Raw genomic sequence first — 24250 nt, forward strand, 5'->3', positions numbered from 1 at the left:
AAATGCACAACAAAACAAATGAGGAATGAACAGGAGGAAACTGGAGTCAACGTCTGTGACCGAACTGTAAGAAACCGCCTAAAGGAAATGGGATTTACATACAGAAAAGCTAAACGAAAGCCATCATTAACACCTAAACAGAAAAAAACAAGGTTACAATGGGCTAAGGAAAAGCAATCGTGGACTGTGGATGACTGGGTGAAAGTCATATTCAGTGATGAATCTCGAATCTGCATTGGGCAAGGTGATGATGCTGGAACTTTTGTTTGGTGCCGTTCCAATGAGATTTATAAAGATGACTGCCTGAAGAGAACATGTAAATTTCCACAGTCATTGATGATATGGGGCTGCATGTCAGGTAAAGGCACTGGGGAGATGGCTGTCATTACATCATCAATAAATGCACAAGTTTACGTTGATATTTTGGACACTTTTCTTATACCATCAATTGAAAGGATGTTTGGGGATGATAAAATCATTTTTCAAGATGATAATGCATCTTGCCATAGAGCAAAAACTGTGAAAACATTCCTTGCAAAAAGACACATAGGGTCAATGTCATGGCCTGCAAATAGTCCGGATCTTAATCCAATTGAAAATCTTTGGTGGAAGTTGAAGAAAATGGTCCATGACAAGGCTCCAACCTGCAAAGCTGATCTGGCAACAGCAATCAGAGAAAGTTGGAGCCAGATTGATGAAGAGTACTGTTTGTCACTCATTAAGTCCATGCCTCAGAGACTGCAAGCTGTTATAAAAGCCAGAGGTGGTGCAACAAAATACTAGTGATGTGTTGGAGCGTTCTTTTGTTTTTCATGATTCCATAATTTTTTCCTCAGAATTGAGTGATTCCATATTTTTTTCCTCTGCTTGGTCTAAAAAAGTAACTGTTACTGACTGCCACAATTATTTTTCCTGATTTCTTATGTTTCTTAAAGCCAGAAAGTTGCCATTTGAAATGACTTTAGTTTTGTGTCATGTCTGTGATCTGCTTTTTTTCTACAAAATTAAACAACTGAATGAACATCCTCCGAGGCCGGTGATTCCATCATTTTTGCCAGGGGTTGTACGCGTATTACACATCTGTAATTTTACAGTATTAAAACTATCATATTGTAGTTTCAAAATTCAAAAAACATTGATGACATTGATTTGTTAGTGTATTTAGTTCTACGCAAAATAGTTGATTTTATACTGTAAAATATACTGTGTAAGAATAAAGTCAAAGATAAATCTGGAGTTGTAACATTCTCCTTGCTTATGTAACAACAATATACCTGATAATGTACACTAACACTAATTGCTGAAAATAATGTTAACAGAGCTCTGCAGTCAAAGGTTTTAACAAACATATTCAAATGAGTCAAAATAAATGTTTCATTGCTAACTAGCAAAGCTGATACGTTAGCTTCAAAGGTAAATGGAGTAAAAAAAAAAAAAAAAAAAAACACTTTGACTGTTAAGACTTATTTCTAACTCAAATACCCAGAAAATAGTTTATGGTTTATACATGTCTATGGATTACTAGTGGTACTAGTTTACGTGCATGCTTGTTAACGTTACAGAACAGACTAGCTAATAGTTCAGCTAACTAAAGTGAAGTGGAAGTGAACAGTATTTGTTTCTAACTAAAGGTGAACATGATTCTGGTTAATTCCAAGTTAACAGTGTAACCATAGCTGAATTATTCAAACATAATTTACAGAGTCAAAGCAAAAGAGAAACAGCTACTTGCTTTCCAAATAAAGCTGGAGAATATGTCATTTAAAACTTTAAAGTCTACTAATTAGGTCAAAGGGCTAAAACTGTAGCTCACAGGCTTTAATAAGTTAGATTTTAAATGCTACATAAACAGAAAAAGACTGAAAGGTGTAATTTACAGAACACATTTTCATCACACACACACAAAAAAAACTTAAAATAATCTAGTTACTTTGAAATTTGGAAATATGACGCAAACCGGTGAAAGGGCTGCGTTGTACTTGCGCAGATGATTTGCATAAATCCTTCAGATGAGCGCGTATTTAAGCGGCTCCGCTGCGGCTTTTCCGCACTGCGGCTCCCAGATGAAGACGGACATCAGCGCTGCACAGCAAAGTGCGCAGTTTAGCGGCAGGAAGCTGAGTCTGATCGAGGATGCGCGCAGGGAGCGCAGCGCCGGCGGCTCCGGCTCTTCTCCGGACTCCTCCGGATTCGGAGAAAGTTCGGTGTCCGAGGAGAAGGAGTCCGGACCGGTGACCGTCAACGTTCTGTTCGGACTGAGCAACGACCAGAACCAGGGCTTCTTCAAAACCGGAAAAATATTTGAGGTGAGTGAACAGAGAGAAATCCACACAGACTGTAGGAGGCCAGGACAGGAAAAACAGCATTAAATGCAAATTATGAGCCAAAACAAACAGAATTAATTCCAAAATATGACACCCCCCTCCAAAAGAACACTAATTCCAAAATATGACCCCCCCCCCCCCAAAAAAAACAGCATTAAATCTGAAGTATGACATAAAACAGCATTAAATCCAAATTAGACATAAAAACAAGCATTAAATCCGAATTACGACATAAAAACAGCATTAAAGCTGAATTACGACATAAAACGGCAATAAATCAAAATTATAACAAAAAACACACCATTATATCTAAATTATGACATAAAAACAGCATTAAATATGAATTGACATAAACAGCATTGAATCCAAATTAACAGCATTGAATCCAAATTAACAGCATTAAATCCAAATGACCCATAAAACATTAAATGCAAATTATGACCAAATAAACAGCATTAAATCTAAGTTACAACATAAAAGACAGCATTAAATCCAAATTACGACATAAAAATGGCATTTAATCTAAATTACTACATAAAAAACAATATTATATCCAAATTACGACAAAACTATTAAATCCAAACTATGGCATAAAAACATTAAATTCAAGTCATATTAACGTGAAAGTTGTTTTATTTTACAGTAAAATCTGTTAAGAGCCGCAATTTCAACTTTATAAGTTTAATTTATTGAAAAGAATATAACTTTTCCACAAATACAAGCTAACAATGAAACTTGGGAAAATTCTGAACCAAGTAATCGATGTGACAGTGAAAATAACCAAAGTAAAAATTGCATATTTTAAAGTCAAATGTCAGCTGTAAGTAAAATACTAAAATAAAAAAAAAAATAAAAAAAACGAAGTAAAACATTTTTCAGAGTATTCACAGCATACAAAGTTAATGCTGTATCTTTTATAAAGTTACAAATTTAAACTTTAATCCAATGAAAGTAAATAAAATCATTGAGTCATTACTGTGACAAAAGACTCACAAGAACTTACTAAATTGTGACACTGGTTTATAAATCAACAAATTAATTTGTCAAAAATTCAAAAATTTTACATATTTGATCATTCTGACTTAAAAGGTTGAATTTTGTGCTCAAAATTTTGTCAGCAAAAGTGATATTTCATCATTTGACAGTCACAAAATATGAATTAAATGTGACAGGTCTTAAACTTTTTTCTTCTTTATAGACTTTCATAATATTGCTACATAAGCAAATTAACTTTCAAGCAAAAAATACGATGATCTCACATGTCCTAAAATAAATATACACTAGTTATTATTCTAAAAATTGTTTTGTAATTATCTTGTATGTTCAAACCATTCTTAGGAAAGCTAACTGCTTAAAAAATGATTGGTTAGTCACTAACAAGTAATTTCTTTACTTTTAATTGTCCACAGAAGAACGTTTATTTTTTTAATATTCATATCAATTTCTTGAAAATTTTATAAAATATTTTTACTCACAATCCTGTCAATAATGGATTATTTAGGATGACAAATGAAGTTCTGCTCTCCAGGAGACTGAAGGTTTAAATTTTTATTTTCTTTATTTCTCCTACTTTTAGATGTTTGACGCTAAACTTCTGCACATTGAAAGTCGTCCAAACCGAAAGTCAAAGAACAGCAGCATGGATCTGGAGTTCTTCATGAGATGTCAAGTTCCCGCCACCGACGTTTGCGTCTTCATCAACTCACTGAAGAAAGAGGCGGACGACGTTCGCTGCATCCCGGAGGAAAAAGGCGAGGACAATTTATTTTCCGTGTTATTATTTACAATCATCTTCTTTTCTGTTTTGATACATCATAAAAGGAAACATTTGTATTTTCTGTTTCTACATGGCACTTCAAATTCAGAAATCTGAGAAGAATTTTATTGCTATTGAAAACACATTGCCATATTTTGATTATCACAGAAATTTCAGGAGGTAACTCGAGGCTAAATTTTATGTTGACTAATCTATTACAAAAAAAAAAAAAAATTCTGATAATAGAAATTATGTCAAGTTAAAAAAAAAATTCAGATTAGAACTCAAATGATTGATTAATTCACAGAGGAAAAAAATAACCTCCACAGTAACCAATTTGAATGATTAATAAATTAGAATTTGTTTTGTATTAATGTCATTTGAATATTTTTGTTGTTTTATTCCAAAAAAAAGATATTTAAGAGGTTTCCTTGGGCTATGGCAATGTTTTTACCTTTCATAGAATAATTGATTAATCAGATAATCATAAAAATAATCAAGGATTAATCAATAATGAGGAGTAGAAGGTGCAGGTGAAGAAGGGGTTTGTCCTCACGGTGATAGCGGTCAGCCATGATCACCACTGCTGATGGACAGTAGTAAGAATAAACTGCCTTCTTTCTGTAGGTCTTGTTGGTAAGGTGTGTATAAAACTTTGTGATGTCATAAGGTTGGTTCTTGAAATACTCAGACACAAATGGACATTCCCAGAGCCAAACAGCATTTCTCCGCAGTCTGTCACTTTAAATTGAATCTCTTTGTCAGTCAAATGAGATCAAACAACAAAGATGTTCAGATTATTGGATTAAGACAATAAAAAGTTTCACTTCAGTATAAATAAACATTTATTCAGTGAAATCCTTGCATTTTTTTATGTCGCCATATTATAAATAAATGTCTTTTTCCTCTTCTCCTGTCACAGTTCCGTGGTTTCCCCGGCAGATAAAAGACCTGGACAGATGTAACCTGCTAATAACCAAGTTTGACCCAGACATGGACCAGGACCATCCAGTGAGTCTTTCTGGTTCAGGTGGAACATCTCTGCAGAGTGGATCTATTTGTAACTAAACGTCCTGGTGATCTCTGTTCCGCAGGGATTCAGCGATCCAGAATACAGGAAAAGACGAGCTTCCATCTCTGAGCTGGCCTTCACGTACAAACAGTAAGTTCTAGAACAGAGGTCACAGCGCTGCTCCTGGAGGTCACCGGTCCTGCAAGTTTTCCCAGTCACTCCAGATTGGCTGAGCCCTGCCTATCTTCATTAATTAGCAATGGGCAGAGCCAGCAGAGCTTGAAGAGGGCAGGTGACTTCCAGGATCAGGATTGTGAACCCTCTAACATATACCATGAGGCCCGGATCAACAGATTAGTTCTTTTCACACATGCACTGTGTCGGTTTCAGAGGAGAGCTGCTGCCCGCCGTTGAGTACACAGCCGAGGAAACCGCCACGTGGTGAGGATTCCACGCACATGTTCTCCACGCTGCACGGAGCCGAGATGTGACTGTTTGTTTGTTTGATAAGGAGAGAGGTTTACCGGAACCTGCGGCGCATTTACCCCAGTTTGGCCTGTCGGCAGTTTCTGGACGGCCTGCAGCAGCTGGAGGAGGAGTGCGGCTACAGCGAGGATGCCATCCCTCAGCTCAGAGTCGTGTCTGCTTTCCTGAAAGGTGAGTGATGCGGAGAAAGCACAAACTAGCCCGGCACGTAGTCGAGCACACGCCTCAGCCAACAACAGCATTAACCAGCTTCGACAACCCTTCTGGCAACCTTTGACCCTGTAAACGAGTCTCAGCTGCCAGCAGTGGTGGGCACAGATAACCAAAAAATTAACTTCGATAATCAGATAACTGAAAAGTTATCTTTGATAAAGATAAACCAATAAACCACCCAAAAATGTATTGGAAGTTACAGATAACCGATAAATTCCAGTATTGTTTCTAGTATATTTGCAACTACTAATAAACTGAATTTGAGTTTAAACACCATGATCGCTTCTGGAAACAAAGCGACAGCAGACCCAAACAATGAGCCCACACTTATATGTTTGAACATCCTGCCTCCTGCTGGAAACTAATTTACTACACAGCTTACAGTGCAGAGACAAGCTGAGAGCAGTCACCAAGCCTAACGCTCCGGTCAGGCGGAGGTCTTGGAAAATAAAGTCATACTGACTTATGGTTTGGTGTATAAATAAAATGAATACTGATAGAATAACTCCATTAATGTCAATTTTGTCATTTGTACAAAGTTAAAATATAACATATCTTTTAATGTTGAATAATGCAGTAATTCTGAGGTTTTCTAACAAACACAGACAGATCACAAAGGATATTGGGTAAAATGTACCTCTGCTAAACACCGATTGGTTCAGTCAATCACTATGTAAACCAACACGTTAATGTGACGTGTCGTGTGTTGGTGTTTACAGATGTGCTTTTGTAAAAAAATTCCATTTTTTATTTGTAAAAACAGACATTTTTACAGAGCCCTGGAAGTGTCATCACAACATGTTTTGCATGTGGAGAGAATATGAGAATGTTCAGATGATTTTTTTTTTATTCATGTGAGAATTTTTTGGACCGAGTTTCAGGTTAATTGCGCGTCCTGCATCGTGTGTACATGGAGTAACAAGCTGCGTTTAACATCTCACGACCACCTCCTGATTGCTGATCGTATGGTCGAATGAAAATCAAACCTGTCTGAGATTATTCTGGTCGGCCGTCGTGAGGGTTTCCTGCTGCTGAGGGGCAACAAGCGTCCTACCGCTTGCACTGTGCATGTGCAAACACCGCAGACCTGTCTTGTAATGTTTTGTTTTTTTTGTCGTTTTGTTTTTAAACTTTGATGTCTCCCATCGAGAGTTTTTGAAAATTAAGTTTGAAAAAACTTAACTTGTGATTAAAAATATACAGTGTCTGCTCAGCTTCAGGACAAATACTGCCATGAACACTACTGGCCAGTAGATGGCAGTAGAGGCCTTGAAATCTTTCTAAAACAAAATTCCAGATAATCCATGTCTGCTGTCACACATGACAGCACATCACTAGAGTTTAATGCTGTTGTCCGTGGAGCCTGAACAGAGTGTCTGAAATGCATTTGTCCTGTCATGAACGTACTAATCCTACCCATAATGCACTGCTCGGCACAGCATGTCCACACTAAAACCTTAAAAATTAGCACATTACTTTAAAACTAAAACATATGTTATTTTCACTTTATCAAATCAATTTTATTTATATAGCGCCAAATCACAACAAACAGTTGCCCCAAGGCGCTTTATATTGTAAGGCAAAAGAGAGACAATAATTACAGAAAAACCCCAATGGTCAAAACGACCCCCTGTGAGCAAGCACTTGGCAACAGTGGGAAGGAAAAACTCCCTTTTAACAGGAAGAAACCTCCAGCAGAACCAGGCTCAGGGAGGGGCAGTCTTCTGCTGGGACTGGTTGGGGCTGAGGGGAGAGAATCAGGAAAAAGACATGCTGTGGAAGAGAGCAGAGATCAATCACTGATGATTAAATGCAGAGTGGTGCATACAGAGCAAAAAGAGAAAGAAACACTCAGTGCATCATGGGAACCCCCCAGCAGTCTAAGTCTATAGCAGCATAACTAGGGGATGGTTCAGGGTCACCTGATCCAGCCCTAACTATAAGCTTTAGCAAAAAGGAAAGTTTTAAGCTTAATCTTAAAGGTAGAGAGGGTGTCTGTCTCCCTGATCCGAATTGGGAGCTGGTTCCACAGGACAGGAGCCTGAAAGCTGAAGGCTCTGCCTCCCATTCTACTCTTACAAACCCTAGGAACTACAAGTAAGCCTGCAGTCTGAGAGCGAAGCGCTCTATTGGGGTGATATGGTACTATGAGGTCCCTAAGATAAGATGGGACCTGATTATTCAAAACCTTATAAGTAAGAAGAAGAATTTTAAATTCTATTCTAGAATTAACAGGAAGCCAATGAAGAGAAGCCAATATGGGTGAAATATGCTCTCTCCTTCTAGTCCCCGTCAGTACTCTAGCTGCAGCATTTTGAATTAACTGAAGGCTTTTCAGGGAACTTTTAGGACAACCTGATAATAATGAATTACAATAGTCCAGCCTAGAGGAAATAAATGCATGAATTAGTTTTTCAGCATCACTCTGAGACAAGACCTTTCTAATTTTAGAGATATTGAGCAAATGTAAAAAAGCAGTCCTACATATTTGCTTAATATGTGCATTGAAGGACATATCCTGATCAAAAATGACTCCGTATTACTGGAGGTCAGGGTAATGCCATCCAGAGTAAGAATCTGGTTAGACACTATGTTTCTAAGATATGCGGGGCCAAGTACAATAACTTCAGTTTTATCTGAATTTAAAAGCAGGAAATTAGAGGTCATCCATGTCTTTATGTCTGTAAGACATTCCTGCAGTTTAACTAATTGGTGTGTGTCCTCTGGCTTCATGGATAGATAAAGCTGGGTATCATCTGCGTAACAATGAAAATTTAAGCAATGCTTTCTAATAATACTGCCTAAGGGAAGCATGTATAAAGTGAATAAAATTGGTCCTAGCACAGAACCTTGTGGAATTCCATAATTAACCTTAGTCTGTGAAGAAGACTCCCCATTTACATGAACAAATTGTAATCTATTAGATAAATATGATTCAAACCACCGCAGCGCAGTGCCTTTAATACCTATGGCATGCTCTAATCTCTGTAATAAAATTTTATGGTCAACAGTATCAAAAGCAGCACTGAGGTCTAACAGAACAAGCACAGAGATGAGTCCACTGTCTGAGGCCATAAGAAGATAATTTGTAACCTTCACTAATGCTGTTTCTGTACTATGATGAATTCTAAAACCTGACTAAAACTTTATAAAACTTCAGACATGACAGTAATTTTAAATAACTTGTCCAAAATTAGTTTGGTTAAAATTTGAACCATAAGTTAAAAATGTATGCTTCTGGATGACTTGGGTGATATTGCCTGCATATCAGTATGGTGTTAAAGGAAATTATTTTTTTCCCCCCATAAAAACCAGTTTTTCTTTTGTCTGCAGAGGATAGTATTCTTCACAGAAGCAGCTGTCTTCTGTTTGCAGAGGTTGGAACCATACATCTGTTAGGAAACTTATCAGGCTCAACTGATTTTCAATTTTAGAAATGTTTGCTGCTGTTCAGCTTTGTTTACTACGTTATCGGTCTAAAATTCATCGGAAGATAATTAGTCCGATAATGGTTTTTAAAGTTATCTAAAAAGATAATCCGATAATGAAAACGTTATCTTCGATAATTATGTGTTATCGGATTATCCGAACTGTGCCCACCACTGGCTGCCAGATCTGCTCCGTTATTCAGCTCAAGACATTAAAAGGGTCAAATTTTTCAGCAAGCTAATATAGGTCATAAAAACAGATACAGGTTTTAGTATGAAGCATGGCAACATATTTTTACTTCTGCTACAACGGTGGATAAAACAGCCATGACGCACCGATGGCCGATTGTTTCAGTATATGTTGCACTGGAGTATAAGTCGCAGGACCTCACAAACTCGTAAAAAAAAAAAAAAAAAAAAAAAAACTTATTCTGGAAAATACTGTCATTATGCAAAACCTTGTGAGACTTTGAGACTTACAGCAAAAACCTGCAAAATTTGTTAACAGGTCAGTTCAAGGTGATGCTCAAGTGGTTAAGTGTTGGGCTTGATACCAGACGATCTTTGGTTCAAACCCCAGCCAGACCAGACAATCAATAAGGTCCTCCTTAATCCCCCATGTCACTTCCAGTTTGTAGTGAGCGCCTCGCATGGGAGCAGCCTGACATTGGGCTCTAAACATGAATGTGAGGCATCACTGTAAAGCACTTTGAGCTTCTGATTCAGATGGACAAGCACGATATAAATGCAGTCCATTTACCATTTTCAACACAGAACAGATGTGAAAGCTTCCTGAATTGGAAGCAGACTGTAGAAAAAAAATCCAGCAACTTCAGAAGACTTCCAGAAAGGTGCAAAGCCATTGCACATATCAAGAAGTAATTTTTAAAATTTCCAGACTCAGGGTTTTAACCCAAAGCCATTTAAAAGAAAGTCATCTGCAGCGTTGCTCAGCAGCTGAGATGACGGCGCTCATTCCGAACCCACCTTACTTTTTCAGAAGTGGCGGACCGTTTATGAAGTGCAAAATCCACCAGGTTTGTCCACAATCTCGTATGGAACAGGAACATCCAGAGTTGAGCACTCAGCCCTGTAGCTGTTTGACACTTTTATTTTGAGCTTGAGATGTTAACCCACTTCTAGAATTGGACACTTTAACCTTTGCCAGTTTCTTCTCCGTGTTCTTCACAGGCCTCCATAGCAAACAAATGACCTTTGACACTGTTTGATGGCATTCTTCTTTTGGTTTCAGAGAAAACGGGTTTCCAGCTGCGGCCCGTCGCCGGCCTGCTGTCAGCCAGAGACTTCCTGTCCAGTTTAGCCTTCAGGGTGTTCCAGTGCACGCAGTACATCCGGCACGCCTCGGCCCCCATGCACTCGCCTGAACCGTGAGTCAGCCGCACGCTCAGCGTTCACGCCCCCACAGTCAGCTTGGTTTGTGCATTTTAATAAACAGACACTGTGTTCCGACAGAGACTGCTGTCACGAGCTGCTGGGTCACGTCCCCATGCTGGCAGACAAAGAGTTCGCACAGTTTTCTCAGGTGAGTGTTTCTGCTGCTGCGTTCTGCTTTCATCATCTGTTCGCTGACCACTGTCCACCAACAGGAGATTGGACTCGCCTCGCTCGGCGCCTCAGACCAAGACATCGAGAAACTCTCAACGGTACGTCAGACCAGTTACACTGTCAGATTAAAAAACCCCACAAAGTCCCCAAATGCCTCCATTAATTAAAAGTCCCCTAAATGTGTTGTTTCAATCATTTTCATCAAAGTTGGTTTGAATGAGAATTTATTTTGCAAAGAATATAAATAAATTCCACCCTTTTTTCCCTTTTCAGTGTAAGGTATTTAAATTTTTTGCTATACTTAAGAAATGTGTTCATGAAAATTTTCTGTCTGCTTCTTTTCTGCAGGACCCCCCCCCCCCCCCCCCCCCCAAAAAAAACAAAACAAAATTATTAAAAAATATATCCTATGGTACCTACTCTGCCCCCTTTTTGTGGATCTGCTTCAAAATCAAAAAAAAGTTTTGTGAAAACCACTTCAAGCAACAGTTTTTGTACTTATTTTATTCATTTTAATTTCTATTATATTTTGTAAATCTGCCTGAAAGTTCCCAATTTCAGACCGGAGTCCAGATTTACAAGTTTTGTAAGATTTGCTCAGTCTCTATTTAAGCATAAAAATTCAAAAAGAAAAAATAATATAGCACCTTCAACTGCACCACAGACTAAAACAGTTAAATGTGGTCTATTAAACATTAGGTCTCTCTCTTCTAAGTCCCTGTTAGTAAATGATATAATAATTGATCAACATATTGATTTATTCTGCCTTTAGTTTAAATGAGTCAACACCCCCGAGTCACACTAACTGCCAGAACGCTCGTAGCATGGGCCGAGGCGGAGGATTAGCAGCAATCTTCCATTCCAGCTTATTAATTAATCAAAAACTCAGACAGAGCTTTAATTCATTTGAAAGCTTGACTCTTAGTCTTGTCCATCCAAATTGGAAGTCCCAAAAACCAGTTTTATTTGTTGTTATCTATCGTCCACCTGGTCGTTACTGTGAGTTTCTCTGTGAATTTTCGGACCTTTTGTCTGACTTAGTGCTTAGCTCAGATAAGATAATTATAGTGGGCGATTTTAACATCCACACAGATGCTGAGAATGACAGCCTCAACACTGCATTTAATCTATTATTAGACTCTATTGGCTTTGCTCAAAATGTAAATGAGTCCACCCACCACTTTAATCATACCTTAGAGCTTGTTCTGACTTATGGTATGGAAATTGAAGACTTAACAGTATTCCCTGAAAACCCCCTTCTGTCTGATCATTTCTTAATAACATTTACATTTACTCTGATGGACTACCCAGCAGTGGTGAATAAGTTTCATTACAGTTTTCACTACAGTAGAGGTAGCTACCTAAACTCTGAGTGAGATAGATTATCTCGTCAATAGTTTTATATCCTCATTGAGGACAACTTTGGACGCTGTAGCTCCTCTGAAAAAGAGAGCCTTAAATCAGAAGTGCCTGACTCCGTGGTATAACTCACAAACTCGCAGCTTAAAGCAGATAATCCGTAAGTTGGAGAGGAAATGGCGTCTCACTAATTTAGAAGATCTTCACTTAGCCTGGAAAAAGAGTCTGTTGCTCTATAAAAAAGCCCTCCGTAAAGCTAGGACATCTTACTACTCATCACTAATTGAAGAAAATAAGAACAACCCCAGGTTTCTTTTCAGCACTGTAGCCAGGCTGACAGAGTCAGAGCTCTATTGAGCCGAGTATTCCTTTAACTTTAACTAGTAATGACTTCATGACTTTCTTTGCTAATAAAATTTTAACTATTAGAGAAAAATTACTCATAACCATCCCAAAGACATATCGTTCTCTTTGGCTGCTTTCAGTGATGCCAGTATTTGGTTAGACTCTTTCTCTCCGATTGTTCTGTCTGAGTTATTTTCATTAGTTACTTCCTCCAAACCATCAACATGTCTATTAGACCCCATTCCTACCAGGCTGCTCAAGGAAGCCCTACCATTAATTAATGCTTCGATCTTAAATATGATCAATCTATCTTTATTAGTTGGCTATGTACCACAGGCTTTTAAGGTGGCAGTAATTAAACCATTACTTAAAAAGCCATCACTTGACCCAGCTATCTTAGCTAATTATAGGCCAATCTCCAACGTTCCTTTTCTCTCAAAATTTCTTGAAAGGGTAGTTGTAAAACAGCTAACTGATCATCTGCAGAGGAATGGTCTATTTGAAGAGTTTCAGTCAGGGTTTAGAATTCATCATAGTACAGAAACAGCATTAGTGAAGGTTACAAATGATCTTCTTATGGCCTCAGACAGTGGACTCATCTCTGTGCTTGTTCTGTTAGACCTCAGTGCTGCTTTTGATACTGTTGACCATAAAATTTTATTACAGAGATGAGAACATGCCATAGGTATTAAAGGCACTGCGCTGCAGTGGTTTGAATCATATTTATCTAATAGATTACAATTTGTTCATGTAAATGGGGAATCTTCTTCACAGACTAAGGTTAATTATGGAGTTCCACAAGGTTCTGTGCGAGGACCAATTTTATTCACTTTATACATGCTTCCCTTAGACAGCATTGCTTAAATTTTCATTGTTACGCAGATGATACCCAGCTTTATCTATCCATGAAGCCAGAGGACACACACCAATTAGTTAAACTGCAGGATTGTCTTACAGACATAAAGACATGGATGACCTCTAATTTCCTGCTTTTAAACTCAGATTAAACAAATATGTAGGACTGCTTTTTTGCATTTGCGCAATATCTCTAAAATTAGAAAGGTCTTGTCTCAGAGTGATGCTGAAAAACTAATTCATGCATTTATTTCCTCTAGGCTGGACTATTGTAATTCATTATTATCAGGTTGTCCTAAAAGTTCCCTGAAAAGCCTTCAGTTAATTCAAAATGCTGCAGCTAGAGTACTGACGGGGACTAGAAGGAGAGAGCATATTTCACCCATATTGGCTTCTCTTCATTGGCTTCCTGTTAATTCTAGAATAGAATTTAAAATTCTTCTTCTTACTTACAAGGTTTTGAATAATCAGGTCCCATCTTATCTTAGGGACCTCATAGTATCATATCACCCCAATAGAGCGCTTCGCTCTCAGACTGCAGGCTTACTTGTAGTTCCTAGGGTTTGTAAGAGTAGAATGGGAGGCAGAGCCTTCAGCTTTCAGGCTCCTCTCCTCTGGAACCAGCTCCCAATTCGGATCAGGGAGACAGACACCCTCTCTACTTTTAAGATTAGGCTTAAAACTTTCCTTTTTGCTAAAGCTTATAGTTAGGGCTGGATCAGGTGACCCTGAACCATCCCTTAGTTATGCTGCTATAGACTTAGACTGCTGGGGGGTTCCCATGATGCACTGAGTGTTTCTCTTTTTGCTCTGTATGCACCACTCTGCATTTAATCATTAGTGATTGATCTCTGCTCCCCTCCACAGCATGTCTTTTTCCTGGTTCTCTCCCCTCAGCCCCAACCAGTCCCAGCAGAAGACTGCCCCTCCCTGAGCCTGGTTCTGCTGGAGGTTTCTTCCTGTTAAAAGGGAGTTTTTCCTTCCCACTGTCGCCAAGTGCTGCTCACAGGGGGTCGTTTTGACCGTTGGGGTTTTTCCGTAATTATTGTATGGCTTTGCCTTACAATATAAAGCGCCTTGGGGCAACTGTTTGTTGTGATTTGGCGCTATATAAATAAAATTGATTTGATTCTCTTGATCACATTTTACCCAAAAATAAATAGTATTTATTCCACAACAAACCCAGCACTAGATTTCATTCTGAAAATAAGTCTAGTACTGTTGTTTTAATTTCTAAAATTTGAATAAATTAAAAATACTGATAATTTGGTTCCTCATTTTTGAACATCCATCCCAAAGTTTGACTTTTTCTTGATAAGATGCAAAAACCTACTTTTTTTTTTTTTTTTAGCATCCTCCTGCCCTCTCCCCCACAAGTTTTCCTATAATTAAAATAAAATATTTCTGAGTTTTTCCCATTAAAAAAGTTCAACTAACTGCACCTTCAGCCAGCTCGTCCGCCTCTTTGCTGATTCATTATCAAATTTAGTTTATGTTCTGGATTAGAGCCAAACTTGTTGATAAAGCAACAGATTTAATGAGGGTATGAACCAAAGATTTTTTTAATTATTTGTGTACTGGATTAATTTTATGATTTATTGTATTTTAAAGCAGTAATATATTTAACAGTTTGGAGACAAAAATTTAAACGTGCTTTCAGTGCCATCTAGTGGTGACAGTGAGTGAGTACAAAATAGACGCTAAGACGGTGTCCTTCTTGTCCCTGGCAGCTGTACTGGTTTACTGTGGAGTTTGGACTCTGTAAGCAGGACGGGGCTGTCAGAGCTTATGGTGCTGGACTTCTGTCCTCCTACAGCGAGCTCATTGTAAGTTTGGTCACAAATATTCCAGCTCGGTTTCTCTGGCGAGTCGTGACGCACGTTCTGCCTGTCCTTCCAGTACGCCCTGTCCAATGAGCCTGAGTACAAGCCCTTTAACCCGGAGGAGGCAGCAGTTCAGCCCTACCAGGACCAGAACTTCCAGCCAGTTTACTTTGTGTCTGACAGCTTCGAGGATGCCAAGATGAAGCTGAGGTACGACGGCACGTCAGTGCTGCTCACTGAGGCTGAGGGGCTACAGGCCGTCTCTGCTCTTACTCTTATCTAAAATCCACCATCCTCTTCCTTCTCCTCAGAAACTACTCTGCAACCATCCAGCGCCCCTTTGCCGTGCGCTACGACCCCTTCACCTGCAGCATGGAGGTTCTAGATCAGCCCAGGAAGATCCAGAATGCTCTGAGCCAGATGAGAGAGGACCTGAAGATCCTGCACAGTGCTTTGGAGAAGTTGACTTCATCCTGAGTTCAGCAGAGAGACAAATCTAAGAGAAGACCCGGTGTTGGTTTCAGTCCAGGAACGTTTTCTCACACTGTCCATTTCTTTCATCTTTACTAATTCTCAAAAACAAGGTGTTGGTCAGATTATGAAAAAGCTTCAGAGAAGCAGCCGTGCGTGAAGACTGCTCAACCAAGTCTGAACTTATTTTAAGAAAACTGAGACTGTCCCCTCTGAGTCAGCAGAGACTTTCTACCCCAACTGGTGAGTTCATGCATCTCGGGCTCTTGTAGACAGACTGGGGGAGTGACTGAGGTCACACAGAAGCTGGACTGGACCATCATGGTGAAGAAAGAGCTGAGCCAGAAAGCAAGACTCTCAGCGTCCGCTCCTGTCTTCACAGATGGTCTTCAACTTTGGGTCACGACCAACAGAACAAGGTCATGGATACCAGCGACAGAAATGAGGTTCCTCTGTTGGTTATGTGGGCTTACAGTCAGGGACAGAGTGAGAAGCTCGACTATCTGGGAGGGACCTCACATCGAAAAGGAGTCAGCTGAGGTGGTTCAGGCATCTGGTGAGAATGCCCCCTGCTGGTCTCCTCCAGTCACATCCAACTGAGAAGAGGCCCTGGGGAAGACCCACAACACGCTGGAGGGATTATATGTCCATCTAGCTTGGGAACACTTCAGGTTCCCCCAGGAGTTGGGTGAGGATAGGGAAATGAGGCCTGCGCTGCTTGGTTTTCTGTCTATGTGCCTCTTTTACCCCCGTCGCACATAATAACCAGAATGAGGCCGAATAGCAGATTCAGTCCACATCCAAAAATTGTCCAGGAAATGGTAAATGGTCTGCATTTATATAGCACTTTCCCATCTGCATGAGACACTCAAAGCACTTTACAATTATGCCTCACATTAACCCCCGATGTCAGGGTGTTGCCATACAAGGCGCTCACTGCACACCGGGAGCAATAGCTGCAGTTTGAAAACATTCTGACAGCCATCTGCAAGAGTCCACACTGTTGGTCTCAATTGTCCGGCGGCCCCGAGTGTATTGCACATGTTCAAAAACCCCACCCGAGCGCCGTCGAGATGGGACACCTATCCGACAGGAGTCCATGTGTAGTCTGAGCACCATCGGACCGCAATTTACATATTCTGATGGCGGAAAAACAGGATCTGAAACGATTTGAGCAGGTACGAGGGAACTTCGAGATAGATCTGGCACGGCAAAGCCTGCCGGTATTACCTACACATGCCACGTATAATGTCCACCTCCAGTGTCCAATTCAGATCGCTCTAGTTTGCTCCTCAAATTCTAGATTAATCCATGGCAGAACTTTGTGACTGCATGCTTAGTTGGGCTCTGTGCCATGAAGTGGCGCAGAAAGGAGGAGGAGGAGACGGAGAGAGCCAGATGTGTGGCTCCACGCAGCTCTCGTCTCACTTGTTTTCCCAAACATCAGGCACAGCAGCAGCAGGTGGAACACCTGCAGGAACGCACTGATGAGCATTGGAATGAGACTTTTAGCTGACTTGGCGTCACTGTCGTTCTTCAGCATACTGCCACAATGAAAGTGAATGTGGCGCAGCAGGGTTTAATTGTGCGCACATCAGAGAAAAACGCTGTCATGCTCTATTAAAGATGAACACTAATCAAACAGGATCAACACGCTCAGTTGCGACCTCCACGACATGAGGCGAAATGAGGGTGGTGCGTGACATTCGTGGGAGATTTTTTGAGTGAAAAACATGCTCCACGAAAATCACGAATATCACACACCAACACGCACTATTAAGAAACCTATTCAGATGCGTTAAGTCACGTTAAGAATGTCAGGAATGTGCCAAGAATGACTCAAATATGACATGACGCGTCTTACCTATGTGTAAACGCAGCATTCGGGAGATAACTGGTGAAATTTAGAGGGACGATAACTACATTTTTATAATGTAATTGTTTACCTTTTGTAAAATTGCACCCACCCCCTCCCCACACTTTAAGTTAAGAGCAGATGAACAGACCATTGATGGATTTTGGCAGAATTATGTGCCCTCCGAGTGCCATCGACTTTTATTGATTACTAGTACATGATCCAAAACTGCACTTTGATTTAAAGTTACACCGTATGTTGTTATGGAAGTGAAAGATTTAGATTTGTGTCTACAAAATGGTTTTAGATGATACTGCATTCACGTATTGCCCCAACTCTTTCCTGTGCAGGGAGTAAAACATCATTACTGGGTCATTTTTAAAAGATTATTCAATATTCTTAAATATATTTTTGGCTTTGATGCAAAAGCTCAATTTGTGTGTTTGCTGTATCTGTTATTATTTATAAAACAAACGTTCGAAATAAACTGCTGTCTGACATATTTAGTCTTTTTTTATATTAAACATAAAACTTGTTAATCCTGTTGTAAATTAGTGTACAAATAATGAATGCTTATGAGTCGTTGAATGGAACAGTTCATCTTTCACTGAATGAAGTATTTCCATTGCATGAATGAAATAACATTCATTATTTGTTTTATATAACACCTAACAATCCCGATGACGTAGTCCGTACCTGATGCCGTATAATGTCTAAATAGATACTTGCAATTTGATTGGTGGTTTGTATGTCATGTGATATGGATCGTTCGTCCCATTAGCTATTGTGTTCCATTTGCCGTGCAATTTTGGTTCCATGTTTTGTACCATTGCACCTCGCAGCCACCACGCGTGCTCACACTAGCAGCGATGGCGCGTAGCTTAAAAACAAGCATGACGGAGTTTGTGTCATTAACAGTGCTCATTCTGGTAACACCAAAAATAACTAATGAAGTATGCTGTAAGTCATCTGGAGGCATTTGAAGTATTCACTGGGATGTCTCTACCTGAAGTACACGCTGTCGGATTAAGAGCTCTACAAATTTCTGTCACAACTTCTCGCTGGACTGAAGAAAGCAGACAGCAGTCTGTACACAAAGTTGATACCATGGCATCAGGTACAGACTATGTTGTCAGGACTGTTAGGCGTTATATAAAACAAATAATGAATGTTTTTTTCATTCATGCCTCATAAACATTCATTATTTAATTTATATTGTTATATTGTTCATTCAGTTGTTTAATTTTGTAGAAAAAAAGCAGATCACAGACATGACACAAAACTAAAGTCATTTCAAAATGCAACTTTCTGGCATTAAGAAACACTATAAGAAATCAGGAAAAAAAAAAAACTGGCAGTCAGTAACGGTTACTTTTTTAGACCAAGCAGAGGGAAAAAAATATGGACTCACTCAATTCTGAGGAATAAATTATGGAATCACCCTGTAAATTTTCATCCCCAAAACTAACACCTGCATCAAATCAGATCTGCTCGTTAGTTTGCATCTAAAAAGGAGTGATCACACCTTGGAGAGCTGTTGCACCAAGTGGACTGACATGAATCATGGCTCCAACACGAGAGATGTCAATTGAAACAAAGGAGAGGATTATCAAACTCTTAAAAGAGGGTAAATCATCACGCAGTGTTGCAAAAGATGTTGGTTGTTCACAGTCAGTTGTGTCTAAACTCTGGACCAAATGGGAAGGTTGTTAAAGGCAAACATACTGGTAGACCAAGGAAGACATCAAAGCGTCAAGACAGAAAACTTAAAGCAATATGTCTCAAAAATCGAAGATGCACAACAAAATAAATGAGGAACGAATGGGAGGAAACTGGAGTCAACGTCTGTGACCGAACTGTAAGAAACCGCCTAAAGGAAATGGGATTTACATACAAAAAAGCTAAACGAAAGCCATCATTAACACATAAACAGAAAAAAATAAGGTTACAATGGGCTAAGGAAAAGCAATCGTGGACTGTGGATGACTGGATGAAAGTCATATTCAGTGATGAATCTCGAATCTGCATTGGGCAAGGTGATGATGCTGGAACTTTTGTTTGGTGCCGTTCCAATGAGATTTATAAAGATGACTGCCTGAAGAGAACATGTCAATTTCCACAGTCATTGATGATATGGGGCTGCATGTCAGGTAAAGGCACTGGGGAGATGGCTGTCATTATATCATCAATAAATGCACAAGTTTATGTTGATATTTTGGACACTTTTCTTATCCCATCAATTGAAAGGATGTTTGGGGATGATGAAATCATTTTTCAAGATGATAATGCATCTTGACATAGAGCAAAAACTGTGAAAACATTCCTTGCAAAAAGACACATAGGGTCAATGTCATGGCCTGCAAATAGTCCGGATCTTAATCCAATTGAAAATCTTTGGTGGAAGTTGAAGAAAATGGTCCATGACAAGGCTCCAACTTGCAAAGCTGATCTGGCAACAGCAATCAGAGAAAGTTGGAGCCAGATTGATGACACAGTTCTGCCACAATTTTTTTTCTTAAAGCCAGAAAGTTGCCATTTGAAATGACTAGTTTTGTGTCATGTCTGTGATCTGCTTTTTTCTACAAAATTAAACAACTGAATGAACAACATCCTCCGAGGCCAGTGATTCCATAATTTTTGCCAGGGGTTGTAGGCGAAAGTAGTGGAATAGTATGTAACCTGGCATGACATGCATAGAGTTTCGTTTGGACAAATAGTTTGTATTCAAACATTTTGTTTTATTAATTTTGTGTTAATAATTGTCCAGGGTTCCTCTATTTGATCCAGTGTCCAGGTGCCAGGATGCGGATGAGGAGTTGGAGTTTGACACCCAAGATGAGAGTGCACGACTCCACCTGGACAGGACGCCAGTCCGGGTGGAGTGTACGACTCCACTCCAGGTGGAGTCGCAGGTTACTTCTCCAGTCAAAGTGGTACTCTTTCACAGCTGGGTGGACTTGGACAATATTGGTGAAGGGTCTTGTCCAAGGACATCTGATGTCACTGGGAATCAAACCCAGAGCTACGTATTGACAGCTCAGCTATTTATCCCACTGAGCTACCTGATTTGTATCGTACATAAATATTTATTTTTAAAGGATAGGCTTTTTTCCTCTCTCTCAGATCCAGAAGACAGAGGTGATGAAGAGTTTTACTCCACCTTTGCCAGCAACGGAGGGAACCGAGAGTGAAAAGGAAAGATTGGACCACTACAATACAGCTTTTAATTCCAAACCAACTGTTTCCATTTGGAAAATTCTTGGAAGCCATTTATCTTCACGTGTTATTAAGCAGAGGGAAGGAGCTAATTATGAATGATTTAAGTATCGAGTTCCCTCGGCTGGTCAAGGCCAGAGCCAGCGCTGAGGTCCGGGCCTCAGCAGGTCGAGGTCACCGAGACCTCACAGTCAACCACAGCACGGTCCGCGGGGCCGCACCGCTGACAGATGCTCTTCTCTCTTTGTTTCCTTTTCTCTGTACCCCTGGAGAACTTGGCCTTTGAGGTTTTAGACGAGCATCCAAAGCTTGATCTCCACACAGGCAACAAAGCGTATCAGCACTGTGCATCAAAGCTTTCCCCCAAAAGACAAACTATCCCTTGAATGGGAGCCATAAAGTGTCACGATCCACGCAGCGGCTGGCAAACCGTGAGCTCGGCACTTTGTGTTGGAAACTGATTCTTCCCAGAATTCCGCTCTATAGTAAATCAAACCTGCACTGGCCTCCCCGGGAACCCTAAACAAAGGAATGAAGTGAGTGAGGTCAAGAGCGAGCTTGACAAGTGTGCACAAGACCACACATTTACTCTATCCAACTAAAAGTCCAAGACTTCACCGTTTCTTACATCTCTCCAGCCAATGCTCTCAACGTCACAAATCTACCACCAGGGTCCAAAATCTGCAGACTGCTCAACAAACGTGGGTCAATGCAACAGCAAGATGACTTGAAAGGGATCCAGCTTGATTCCTGTGCCTCAAATATCTCAAATCCCAAACACTGTATCATCCTGACTACAACTTTAAGCATTTCCCTGGTGACCACCTCCAGGCTGCAAACACGGTCACGAGGTGCATTTTACCCTCAGGGCTGAGATCCTCAGTGACGCCTTCTACAAAGCAGAGATGTCATCATCATGTCTGTCGCACTCAACAGGCAGGTCTTGAATATATGAATCTTTTGGGGGGTTTTTTAAGCTTCACTATCCACCTTCACCACAAGGGGACACTGTTCTGCAACAAAGGCAGGCAACCAGTGCTGGATTTGAGTGATTTCCCCTCAACCTGCTCTCATCCATAGGTGACACAGTGGCTACTGCTGCCTCACAGTGAGAAGGTTGTGGAATCGGTTCCCACCGGGTCCTTTTCGTGTGGAGTTTGCATGTTCTTCCCTTGTCCACTTGGGTTCCCTCCAGGTGCTCTGGCTTCCTCCCATTTTCAAAGACATGCAGGTTTGGTAAATTGAAGCCTTTAAATTGACCGTAGGTGTGAATGCGTTTGTCTGTCTGTGGCCCTGTGATGAGCTGGATGTCACCCGAGCTCCATCTCTTCTAGCTGCACTTTTGCCTTCTCCTGAATGTATTAGTTAACATTCACTCCATGACGTACACAATGTTGGAACGAGCAACTCCAACTTTCTTTTGCACCTCAAGAAGAGCCTAATTACAGTACATCATTGTGGGAGAACAAGACACACCAAAACCAGCTCAAATCTCAGCCTTAAAAACTTTAATCCCTTTCTTCCTGTCATCATCCTCATTACTTTTATTTGCCCTCCTTTTGTTGAGCCCCAGATTAAAGATGGTAGAGCTGCTGAAGAATAACCTCCAGAGAAGATTAGGAGACACTAGTGAAGATTTGAAGAGAGTAATCTCTCTTTAAGCTGTTTTAACATTTTTAGTCCGAATGCAGTCTCAAAAGATCAAGTGTTTGAAGAAAAGCTTCATTCAGGTTCTATCAAAGGAAAAAGTCTACAGTGATATCTGAGGAAATGTTTCCAGATTCAACACGAGGCACGATTGTAGAGCTCCAAGATGGACCAGAAAACAAATGCTACTATTCTGTTATCTAGCCATCAGATGGCACACTTAAATCAGTAGGATCAATATACATCCAAAATCGGTTAAGAACTTAAAGCTTCATCTTTCAGAGAAAAGCACCTCACAAATACAGCTTATGTACTTTAGACAACAGTACAGTCTAATAAAAAGCTAATATATTTTGAAACTGTTCCACATTTTATAGGCTAAACTACAACGAACAAACCACCAGATAAACCAAATATAACATCTGTTATATTCAGATGGTGCAAATTGTTTGCTTCCACTAAGTTCTCATATATTGATTTTTTTTTTTTAATAGAATCAATATGAATACATCTCACAATGCATCTGTTACCTTCACATTGATTTGGACATAATCATTATGGAATTACAAATTCCATATTTTTTTAGTGGGTATTTGGAAACTTTACTAACATACTAATAGCCTGTACGATACTTCAATTAAATATGGAAGGAACTATACCAGGGAAATGTACATTTCTTTTTAATCTACATAATTAAGCCTTAGTGGACCTATATATATAAAAAAAAAAGCCCACAATCTCCTGCACTCATTGCCTGGTCCCGTATACCTAACCACCTGAGCTACCATCCATAGTAGATATACAACTTAGTTTCCCAATAGCTAGCTTAGTAGAACCGACCCTGAAACAATGCAAAATACCCTTAAATATTCCACATAATTAAGCCTTACCAACCCTATATCCACAAATTAACTAACGATCTACAGAAGCCATTGCATGCTCCCATATACCTGACTCTACTCAAGCTAGCTACAATATAGCTAGCCTAGATAAACCTGCCCTGAAAAAAATTCAAAATACTCTTCAATCTTCTACATAATTAAGCTTTACTAACCCTATATCCACAAATTAGCTAACCAACTACAATAGCCATTGCATGCTCCCATATTCCTGACTCTACTCAAGCTAGCTACAATATAGCTAGCCTGGGAGGCCTTACATTGTAACAATGAAAAAGACCTTACGTTAATCTGGTTAACTCTTAGCTGAAAATAAGCTAGCTAACAATCTACAGTAGCCATTGCCTGCTCCCATATACCTGACTCTAGTCAAGCTAGCTACAATATAGCTAGCCTAGGAAAACCTACCATGAAACAATTCAAAATATCCTTAGATCTACATAATTAAGCCTTACTAACCCTATATCCAAAAATTAGTAAGCTAACAAATCTGCGGTAGCCATTGCCCGCTTCACCATACTGACTCTACTCAAGCTAGCTGTAGTATAGCTAGCCTGGGAGATCTTACTCTGCAATGACAAAGACCTGAGACTAAACTATATAATTAAGTCTTAGTGAGCCTCTGTCACAAAACTAGCAGGCTGGCAAGTAATCTAACTATAACAGTGACAACCTGCTAACTCCATTGTAGGTTAACAAATTGAGTTAAGTAAACACCAAAATACACTAATATGCAGTGAAAAGGCTAAAACAACAAATGAGACAATCACATCTTTAAAACACAGAATTTTTTAATTCTTTTAACGTTGCCAGATAGGAAGCTTAGTGTCTTGGTGGTTGTACTCTGACACAAACCAGAATCTAATAAACCTGATTGGAGACAGTCTTATCAAAATATGGTTTTTAGCCCAAATATCTTCTAATCTAACCTGGCATGTTTTACTTTTATTAGTTAATAGCTGTGTTGGATGGTGATAAAGTTAGAAACTGAAAGA

At 39.7% G+C, this 24250-nt stretch overlaps 1 protein-coding gene across 1 annotated transcript; it reads left to right on the forward strand.

The window, feature by feature from the left end:
• The first annotated feature begins 1945 nt into the window (after positions 1–1945).
• Positions 1946–15644, forward strand: th2 (tyrosine hydroxylase 2). The gene is made up of 12 exons (XM_034163777.1): positions 1946–2306; positions 3901–4075; positions 5003–5091; positions 5175–5242; positions 5483–5533; positions 5604–5749; positions 10472–10607; positions 10693–10762; positions 10827–10883; positions 15075–15170; positions 15244–15377; positions 15479–15644. Exons 1-12 carry the CDS (start codon positions 2010–2012, stop codon positions 15642–15644), a joined length of 1485 nt encoding a protein of 494 aa, XP_034019668.1. The 5' UTR covers positions 1946–2009.
• Positions 15645–24250: the final 8606 nt, after the last annotated feature.

Source organism: Thalassophryne amazonica, chromosome 22, assembly GCF_902500255.1.
Source record: "Thalassophryne amazonica chromosome 22, fThaAma1.1, whole genome shotgun sequence".
Classification (NCBI taxonomy): Eukaryota; Metazoa; Chordata; class Actinopteri; order Batrachoidiformes; family Batrachoididae; genus Thalassophryne; species Thalassophryne amazonica.

Bases quoted from the DNA above. Each gene is read 5' to 3' on its own strand.
- th2 (XM_034163777.1), top strand. From the start codon at position 2,010: ATGAGCGCGTATTTAAGCGGCTCCGCTGCGGCTTTTCCGCACTGCGGC. The intron at 5,534-5,603 runs GTGAGGATTCCA...TTGTTTGATAAG, and splicing joins GCCGAGGAAACCGCCACGTG to GAGAGAGGTTTACCGGAACC. The intron at 15,171-15,243 runs GTAAGTTTGGTC...CTGTCCTTCCAG, and splicing joins CCTCCTACAGCGAGCTCATT to TACGCCCTGTCCAATGAGCC.